Here is a 10,372-nt window from a genome sequence, read left to right on the forward strand (position 1 = left end):
TTTTTTTCCAAGCTCCTTAGACAGCATTTGACACTGTTGACCACACAATCCTATTAAATTAGGGGTCAACAATCCCAGTCCACAAGGGCCGGTGTCCCTGCAGGTTTTAGATGTGTCCTTGATCCATCACAGCTGATTTAAATAGATAAATAACTGTCTTGAAGTTCTCCAGAGGCCTGGTAATGAACTAATCATGTGATTCAGGTGTGTTGACCCAGGGTGAGATCTAAAACCTGCAGGGACACCGGCCCTCATGGACTGAGATTAGGGACCCCTGTATTAAACCATCTAAAGACGTGTTGGGTTTGCACTTGTATAAACGTATACATGTATTTTATGTTCACATATGTGTCAATGTGTACACTCTTGTATATATATGTGCATATCTGCATGTACACATATATTTTTTACAAACATATATGGATGTCTCACAATGTTTTCTATTTTTTCATCTTGTCTATTTTAATTCTTTTTATTTGATTATGCTATCCTTCTGTTCAGCACTATGGCGGACACTTGATGCCCTATAAATGTGCTTTATACATAAAGATCACTTGACTTGAGAAGCATACATTAATGCAGAGCAGTGTATTTTCATTTATCGTTTTTTTAATGTATTGATTCATGCAGTGTTGGTCCTCCATATATTTATAAATATAATTTTGTGGGTCCGCCATAATATTTATGTATCACTTATTATTATTATTAATGAAGTCAATTATCCCGCGTTGATCCTCCATACTTATGGACATAATGTTTCGCTTTTATAACTTTCGTGAAAGTGCGATTAGTGACAGCTATTAAATTTGTCCCTTCGCGCCTTCCGTCCACTGTTCCGCCGTAAGCATGCGCATTGACAGAAGCCGTCACCGCAGTCCAGTGTGTTGAGTAGAAGCCGAGTGGCGACAATAGATTAAAAATAGAAAAGTACCGGTGATAAAGGCGGAGATAAGGAGCAGAACGAGAGACGGAGGAGAGATGGATCAGTTGGAGCGGTAAGGCTCACCTTTGACCCGGAAATAACTGCAGATAACGCTCGAGCACGTAGAGCTAGCATCCAGTGTGATTCATTCAAACTTTATTTAAACAGACTGCGTGAAATAAGAGTTAGCCGTTAACAACAGCGTTTTTATCCAGGCAGTCGGGGTCTAAACTTTATTGACACAGCCTCCCCGAACAGCCCGTTTGTTTCGGAGCGTGAGACGGTCGCGTGCGCTGTTGTGTACAAGTGAGAGGACCTGTGGAGGTGTGACGTCAGCGCAGGGCTCCGTCTTTTAAATGGAGATTAGAAAGGACGCGTGAGATAAAGGGGCGACTTCACCTGTGAGCAGTGACGGCGCGGTGTGTCGAATCTTTCCAGCCAATAGTTTCGGGCTCGCGGAGCCCCGTTTAACAGCTCGCTGCTGCCATCCGCTGGTCGTCCGGTGTACAGCAGCCCTGCTGTGATAATACATGCAGTGAAGATGAATCAAGCATTTTAGCTGATCCAGCATAAACCATGGGCACGTCCCTCAGGTGACACCTGGGATTACCTGCTGAGTACTTCCTGTTTGTCTTTCAGTCCCCAAGATGACAACGCACAGGAGACAGATTGTCACGTCGACAATGCCGATGGAAACAACAACAACAACAACCGGCGCAAGGTAACCTGTTCCTCTGTTTTACCTGGTTACCTGTTCACGTCGTGCTCACCTGTGTCTGCAGGCACGTTATGTTATCCCATATTTATCCAGGTGGAAGTCTCACTGAGACACGTGGCATTAGAGGACAGACAGAGACTGTAGTCAGAGACCAGGTGAGGCCCAAGCACCAATCAGACCAATCTGATAGCGTGTTACTGTTTCCGTGGTGATTTGATGGTTGTTTTCCTCTTCACGATGACATTTTAAGCTGCTGCTGTTACTCATTGTGGCCTTGTCTGATTGGTGTTTGGACCTCACCGGTCAGCTGCTGTGTTAATAAAGTTTATTTGAAGCCAGTAGAAACTCTGAGACGTGAGGACCTGGATATGATGTGCCAAGAAGGACCCAACCCATCCTTCGTCACGTCACTGTGACGTAATCGGCCTTCGAATGCGACCTCTGAAGGACGCAGGCCCTGACTTGGGACACGCCTTGAGTTTAGACCCTCTTAAAAACCCTCAGACTGTGAGGACCTGATTGGTCAGCAGCTGTGATGTGTGTGTTTTGTAACCTGCAGACGGTGTGTCCAGGTGCAGGTGAGCACCCCCTGCAGTATAACTACACCTTCTGGTACAGCAGGAGGACCCCGAGTCGCCCCGCCAGCTCTCTGAGCTACGAGCAGAACATACGACAGATCGGCACCGTGGCCTCGGTACGTATGGACGGCTTCCTCTGAGGACACGCCTCCTCTGAGGACACGCCTCCTCTGATTCAGTCACGTGATCAATCTGACCGCAGGCTCGATCAGTAAAGTCTGTGTGATCGATCGTTCTGATAATCAATGATGTGTGTTCAGGTGGAGCAGTTCTGGAGGTTTTACAGTCATCTGGTGAGGCCAGGTGACCTGAGCGGCCACAGCGACTTCCACCTGTTCAAGGAGGGCATCAAACCCATGTGGGAGGTAACTAAGTACCCAGTACTCCTGCAGTACTCCTGCAGTACTCGTGTAGTACACATTTGTGCTGCTCAGACAAATGAAAGTACAACAATAAAATCATCATAGACACACAGTGTGACATCACGTCCCACCAGGAACTAGTCCAACTTACTGACGGCTCTGCCAAGTTCTTGCAATGGTTGCTTAAGGATGAAATGGCCCGTAGCAACGGCGATGGGCCCTTTTCCTGGCTGTGCCCAGCACACCCTGGGCCTGGCTCCAGGGTGTGGCCTGGTAGCCCCAGGCAGGGAGGACTGTTTCCTGGTGATCTTCTCATGGAGGTTTTTAATAACCCTGTCTGGTCCCTAAACCCATGTCCAGTTTGTCATGGGAGGCCCTACCAGGCAGCGACAGCCCTCTGACACACGAGCCCAGTGACCTCTGCAGCGCACAAACCCCTCAAACTCAAAAGGCAGCGCTTCACAGAGTAATGAAGTACTGCTGAAGTGTTATTGAGGGCCGTGGGCTGTTTGAACACAGCGGCTATCGTTAAATAAAATGTATTTGTTAGGCAGCCTGGATATTAGCGTTAAGGATAATGTTGGCCTATCTGATCCTTTTCTGGTTGCGTTTAATGCCGACTTGGGTGTAACACATATGGTTTCCCCGTACGTTAATCAACTCTGGCTAATTTCACTGCTGTCTTTCTCTGTGCGCCTTGATCCTGCTGTGAAGGACCCCAGCTGTTGTACCCCCCTTGGCTGGTGAAGTTATGAATGCTGTGTCATCCACATGCTCCACCACCTTGGACCTAGTGGCCTCCGTAGAGATGAAGCGTCTTAGATCCTCCCCTCAACCCTGGTTAAATGACTTTATACGAGATTCACGCCGTATTGGTCTGAAGACGAGGAGCCTTTGCCTCTTCAGCACCTCTGGAATAGTCTTCCTGCTACCATTCGTACCTCTGACTGCGTGCACGCCTTTAAAGCACGCTTCAAAACTTACTTGTTCAACCCGGCTTTCCCAGCTGTTTTAACAGGAAAGTATTAACTGCTCATCAGTGTACTCGAGTACTGCAGGAGTAATCCTGAAGATGTACTCTGATACTGGAGTTTGTGATACTGCAGTAATCCTGTACCGCCCCCCTGCTGTACTGCAGTTGTCCCAGATAACTTCCTGCAGTGATGTCAGAGCTGTGTGGTCACATGACTGACGCACTCAAACTCTCCTACCTCTCTCACCTGTCGTGTCTCCTACCTCTCTCACCTGTTGTGTCTCCTACCTGTCTCTCACCTGTTGTGTCTCCTACCTGTCTCTCACCTGTTGTGTCTCCTACCTCTCTCACCTGTTGTGTCTCCTACCTGTCTCTCACCTGTCGTGTCTCCTACCTCTCTCACCTGTTGTGTCTCCTACCTGTCTCTCACCTGTTGTGTCTCCTACCTGTCTCTCACCTGTTGTGTCTCCTACCTCTCTCTCACCTGTTGTGTCTCCTACCTGTCTCTCACCTGTCGTGTCTCCTACCTCTCTCACCTGTTGTGTCTCCTACCTGTCTCTCACCTGTTGTGTCTCCTACCTGTCTCTCACCTGTTGTGTCTCCTACCTGTCTCTCACCTGTCGTGTCTCCTACCTGTCTCTCACCTGTTGTGTCTCCTACCTGTCTCTCACCTGTCGTGTCTCCTACCTCTCTCACCTGTTGTGTCTCCTACCTGTCTCTCACCTGTCGTGTCTCCTACCTCTCTCACCTGTTGTGTCTCCTACCTGTCTCTCACCTGTTGTGTCTCCTACCTCTCTCACCTGTTGTGTCTCCTACCTCTCTCTCACCTGTTGTGTCTCCTACCTGTCTCTCACCTGTCGTGTCTCCTACCTCTCTCACCTGTTGTGTCTCCTACCTGTCTCTCACCTGTCGTGTCTCCTACCTCTCTCACCTGTCGTGTCTCCTACCTCTCTCACCTGTTGTGTCTCCTACCTCTCTCACCTGTTGTGTCTCCTACCTGTCTCTCACCTGTCGTGTCTCCTACCTGTCTCTCACCTGTCGTGTCTCCTACCTGTGTCTCTCACCTGTTGTCTCCTACCTGTGTCTCTCACCTGTTGTCTCCTACCTGTGTCTCTCACCTGTTGTGTCTCCTACCTGTGTCTCTCACCTGTTGTGTCTCCTACCTGTGTCTCTCACCTGTTGTGTCTCCTACCTGTGTCTCTCACCTGTTGTGTCTCCTACCTGTGTCTCTCACCTGTTGTGTCTCCTACCTGTGTCTCTCACCTGTTGTGTCTCCTACCTGTGTCTCTCACCTGTTGTGTCTCCTACCTGTGTCTCTCACCTGTTGTGTCTCCTACCTGTGTCTCTCACCTGTTGTGTCTCCTACCTGTGTCTCTCACCTGTTGTGTCTCCCACCTGTGTCTCTCACCTGTTGTGTCTCCCACCTGTGTCTCTCACCTGTTGTGTCTCCCAACTGTGTCTCTCACCTGTTGTGTCTCCCAACTGTGTCTCTCACCTGTTGTGTCTCCCAACTGTGTCTCTCACCTGTTGTGTCTCCCAACTGTGTCTCTCACCTGTTGTCTCACCTGTGCAGGACGAGTCTAACCGCAGTGGGGGGAAGTGGATCATCCGGCTGCGTAAGGGTCTGGCGAGTCGGTTCTGGGAGAACATCATCCTGGCCATGCTGGGCGAGCAGTTCATGGTGGGAGAGGAGATCTGTGGGGCTGTGGTCTCCATACGCTTCCAGGTAACCACACAACCACTGCAGGACTGTGTAACTGTAACTATGTTTCACATACTAGAGCAATGTTCATCAGGTGCTCTGTGTCTGTGAAGCCCTCACAGTCCCTGAAGGCAACACGCTGCTTTCCATTATAATGATGTTGCAGTGATATTAAACTGCATAAACATGTTTTACAATAAGAAACGCTACACTGAGCGTCATGTTCAGTGCTGAAACACCTTCAGAGCTCAGGGACCTCTCCCGCAACTTCCTTCAAAGTAAAAGTATTTCCAGTCTGAATCATGTGATCAGGTGGGTAGCGTGGGTTCAGATGGACGGTGGGGTCTTGTTTGGCCTCAGTGTGTCCTGTACAGAAGACTGTGGCCTATAATTAGCTAAGATTGCTGGGTTTAAACAAGCTTTTTAAGTAACGGTTTAACTACTGCCAGCTTGAAGGCCTGTGGTACGTTTATGATAACATCTGACCTCTGACCTGTAACCCGTCTGTCTGTCAGGAGGACATCCTGTCGATCTGGAACAGGACGTCCAACGACCAGACGACGACGTCCAGAATCAGAGACACTTTGAGACGAGTCCTGAACCTTCCAGCTAACACCATCATGGAGTACAAGACCCACAACGACAGCCTCAGGTACTACTGTACTACCACTGTTATTACTGCTGCTATTACTGTTATTACTGCTGCTAGCACTGTTATTACTGCTGCTAGCACTGTTATTACTGCTGTGCTAACACTGTTATTACTGCTGCTAGCACTGTTATTACTGCTGCTAACATTGTTATTACTGCTGCTAGCACTGTTATTACTGCTGCTAGCACTGTTATTACTGCTGTGCTAACACTGTTATTACTGCTGCTAGCACTGTTATTACTGCTGCTAACACTGTTATTACTGCTGCTAACATTGTTATTACTGCTGCTAGCACTGTTATTACTGCTGTGCTAACACTGTTATTACTGCTGCTAGCACTGTTATTACTGCTGCTAGCACTGTTATTACTGCTGCTAGCACTGTTATTACTGCTGCTAGCACTGTTATTACTGCTGCTAGCACTGTTATTACTGCTGCTAGCACTGTTATTACTGCTGCTAGCACTGTTATTACTGCTGCTAGCACTGTGCTGGTCAGGTTGGTTGATGCTTTGAGTGTATTCATATGAACCTGACAGTGATCAGAGTCACCTGTCTCAGCTCTAAACCATCTGTACTCACTGGTCCTCTGAGCTGGGGTTGGCCTCTGCTGAGGTCTGTATTTGTACAGCACTTTACTCAGTCCCTAAGGACCCCAAAGCGCTTTACACATCCACACACACACACACTGGTGATGGCAGCTACATTGTAACCACAGCCACCCTGGGGCGCACTGACAGAGATGAGGCTGCCGGACACTGGCGCCACCGGGCCCTCTGACCACCACCTCGCCCAAGGACACAACGACCGAGACTGTCCAAGCCGGGGCTCGAACTGGCAACCTTCCAATTACAAGACGAACTCCCAACTCTTGAGCCACGATCGCCCAGATGACACTAACACTGTGTTTAAACTAACAGCTGTGCTCGTCACTAGGGCAGGGCGATATGGCCAAAAATATATATCACGATATATATTTCAAAATTTGCAATAACGATATAACTGACGATATAATTGATGCGAGACAAAATACAACTCCACAACTTTACTAGTGCAAAAACCCATAAATTTATTTTGCTTAAACAAGCAGCTGTTTTATGTGCATTAAAGTTATATAAAAATGTAACAGTGCAAATGCAAATTCCTTCCTCAAAGTTTAACCAAAAGGCATCTCCAGTAGAAATGTTCTGACGTATCCTGAGCATAACCATGTGTAATATCCACTGAAGTTAAAAACAGCTGCTTTGCAACATTAAACTGCAGTGTGCCAAATAAAAAAGTCAAATACGTATTTTTCGGACCATAAGGTGATATAGTCAGATAAATCAAACTTTATTCAACTCATTCTTCTTGCTTCCTCCACTTCTGTACCATTGATTCATTAATGCTGTATTCTATCACAGCTGCTCTGTTCCCGTGTTGTTGCAGTATATTAATGACTAACCTCGTATTGTGGATGAATTATCTCAGTTGTTCTCCTGACTGAAGTTTGGTCCATTTACAGCATCCTGCCATGCTACTGTATTTGTCTCTAACCATCAGGAACCTTCACGTTAACTTTTATCGAGTGAAAAAAAGTTAGCGTTCATCCTCCAGCTTCACTGTGTTTATGTTAACATAGCTGTGTCGCTAGCGATCACGTAGCACAACATTATATAGCAGCTAGCCCAACTTCAGTAACCCTACAAACATCACTGCTGTTTAGTTTTCTGTCTTCATTTATGTTGGAAGTGATAGCAGAGCTGTACGTTTGAATTTGTTCAGAAGTATCTCAGTCAGAACATGCTGTATCATGTTTAGCTAACTAGCAAAACTAGCGAGCTAACTTCCGCTAGCTTCCTGCTAGCTTCCTGCTAGCTTCCTGCTAGCTTCCTGCTAGCTTCCTGCTAGCTTCCTGCTAACTTCCTGCTAACTTCTAACTCTGTTAAATGTAATAAATTCTGTTTTCATGGATGCCTGGATGTTAAACATCATAGTTACACCTGGTAAAGCAGCAACGCTGATGATTTTATTAAAAATGGAAGAATTTAGACAGTTTTAAACTCTCAGTGATGATCGTTTGACTTCGGGACCTTAAAGGACTGAGTTTAGGACTCAGATGGCTCCCAGATTTACGAGCGCCTTAGTCCGACAAATACGGCAATAACGACGGCCGCTTGCATGTTCTACAAAAAATGTGCTTTGTTGTGTATCTGACGGACAAACACCACACCAGTGAAGCTGCACCATTTTTACAAACCAGTTCTGGTTCATCCGTTTCACTCAACAATCTGCTTTCCCCGTTCTCATTCTGTTACCGCCGTGCTTTTTCGGCACTGCGCATGCGCGTTTTACCCATATTCTATCGCGATATTTCATTATTGTTGCCTAGCATTGTACCGGTATTACCGTGAACGGTATACTATGGCCCAGCCCTACTCGTCACTGCAGACTGGTGAAATGCATTGTGGGAAACGATCCTGATAAAGCAGTGAGACCTCTTCTGTCTTTGGTTTCAGGGACAACTCGAGCTTCAGGAACACCAAGATCTCTGTCTGAGGTCACCGGGGTCAGCCGAATGGCCCTCTGACCAATCAGGAACTGACGTGGTGTTACTCTGCTCTCTCATTGGCCAGAGGATGGCCACATGGACCAATAAACTGACTGAACTGGACTGACGGTGTTTAGTTTGTATCTCTGAAGTTTCTGCTGGTGTAAATAAAACTGAGTCTTCTTTCAACTCTGAGTGTGACTCTTTAATCCCAGCTGGCACCTCTGGGTCCCAGAGCAGTATTCCAGGATATTCCAGGACGGGAGCTGAGACTAATCTGGGTCTATTCCAGGCTGCAGTCCAGCAGGGAGCTCTGAAGATGGACTTGATCCAGGCCGGGATTAGCAGATCAGAGGTACCATCATCGGTACCTGATCCACCTGTCTGATTCATGATTCACTCCCTGCTGCTCCACACAGACTCAGTCACCCTCTAACCACGAGCTGTGACACTACAGCGAGGTGCTGACATCATCAGCAGGACATGAAGACGTGAGAACACACAGGTGGATGCAAAGTTCCTCTCTCTCCACTGTAAGTGGATGTAGCTCGACCATGATTCTCTCTCTCTCCACTGTAAGTGGATGTAGCTCGACCATGATTCTCTCTCTCTCTCTCCACTGTAAGTGGATGTAGCTCGACCATGATTCTCTCTCTCTCTCTCCACTGTAAGTGGATGTAGCTCGACCATGATTCTCTCTCTCCACTGTAAGTGGATGTAGCTCGACCATGATTCTCTCTCTCTCCACTGTAAGTGGATGTAGCTCGACCATGATTCTCTCTCTCCACTGTAAGTGGATGTAGCTCGACCATGATTCTCTCTCTCCACTGTAAGTGGATGTAGCTCGACCATGATTCTCTCTCTCCACTGTAAGTGAATGTAGCTCGACCATGATTCTCTCTCTCCACTGTAAGTGGATGTAGCTCGACCATGATTCTCTCTCTCTCCACTGTAAGTGAATGTAGCTCGACCATGATTCTCTCTCTCCACTGTAATTGGATGTAGCTCGACCATGATTCTCTCTCTCTCCACTGTAAGTGAATGTAGCTCGACCATGATTCTCTCTCTCCACTGTAAGTGGATGTAGCTCGACCATGATTCTCTCTCTCTCTCCACTGTAAGTGGATGTAGCTCGACCATGATTCTCTCTCTCTCTCCACTGTAAGTGAATGTAGCTCGACCATGATTCTCTCTCTCTCCACTGTAAGTGGATGTAGCTCGACCATGATTCTCTCTCTCCACTGTAAGTGGATGTAGCTCCACCATGATTCTCTCTCTCTCCACTGTAAGTGGATGTAGCTCGACCATGATGCTCTCTCTCTCTCCAGTATAAGTGGATGTAGCTCGACCATGATTCTCTCTCTCCACTGTAAGTGGATGTAGCTCAACCATGATTCTCTCTCTCTCCACTGTAAGTGGATGTAGCTCGACCATGATTCTCTCTCTCTCTCTCTCTCCACTGTAAGTGGATGTAGCTCGACCATGATTCTCTCTCTCTCTCTCCACTGTAAGTGGATGTAGCTCGACCATGATTCTCTCTCTCTCTCCACTGTAAGTGGATGTAGCTCGACCATGATTCTCTCTCTCCACTGTAAGTGGATGTAGCTCGACCATGATTCTCTCTCTCCACTGTAAGTGGATGTAGCTCGACCATGATTCTCTCTCTCCACTGTAAGTGGATGTAGCTCGACCATGATTCTCTCTCTCCACTGTAAGTGGATGTAGCTCGACCATGATTCTCTCTCTCCACTGTAAGTGGATGTAGCTCGACCATGATTCTCTCTCTCTCCACTGTAAGTGAATGTAGCTCGACCATGATTCTCTCTCTCCACTGTAATTGGATGTAGCTCGACCATGATTCTCTCTCTCTCCACTGTAAGTGAATGTAGCTCGACCATGATTCTCTCTCTCCACTGTAAGTGGATGTAGCTCGACC

At 47.3% G+C, this 10,372-nt stretch overlaps 1 protein-coding gene across 1 annotated transcript; it reads left to right on the forward strand.

Annotated features, from left to right (window-relative positions):
* The first annotated feature begins 839 nt into the window (after positions 1 to 839).
* Positions 840 to 8,625, forward strand: eif4e2rs1 (eukaryotic translation initiation factor 4E family member 2 related sequence 1). Its single transcript, XM_087839064.1, has 7 exons — positions 840 to 995; positions 1,562 to 1,643; positions 2,200 to 2,334; positions 2,479 to 2,583; positions 5,127 to 5,279; positions 5,771 to 5,907; positions 8,405 to 8,625. The coding sequence occupies exons 1-7, from the start codon at positions 979 to 981 to the stop codon at positions 8,442 to 8,444; spliced, it is 669 nt and encodes a 222-aa protein (XP_087695190.1). The 5' UTR covers positions 840 to 978; the 3' UTR covers positions 8,445 to 8,625.
* The last annotated feature ends 1,747 nt before the right edge of the window (positions 8,626 to 10,372 follow it).

The sequence above is a fragment of the Neolamprologus brichardi genome, chromosome 3, assembly GCF_056152115.1.
Source record: "Neolamprologus brichardi isolate AB-2024 chromosome 3, ASM5615211v1, whole genome shotgun sequence".
Lineage (NCBI taxonomy): Eukaryota > Metazoa > Chordata > Actinopteri > Cichliformes > Cichlidae > Neolamprologus > Neolamprologus brichardi.

Bases quoted from the DNA above. Each gene is read 5' to 3' on its own strand.
- eif4e2rs1 (XM_087839064.1), top strand. The intron at 2,335-2,478 runs GTACGTATGGAC...ATGTGTGTTCAG, and splicing joins AGATCGGCACCGTGGCCTCG to GTGGAGCAGTTCTGGAGGTT. The intron at 2,584-5,126 runs GTAACTAAGTAC...TCACCTGTGCAG, and splicing joins GCATCAAACCCATGTGGGAG to GACGAGTCTAACCGCAGTGG.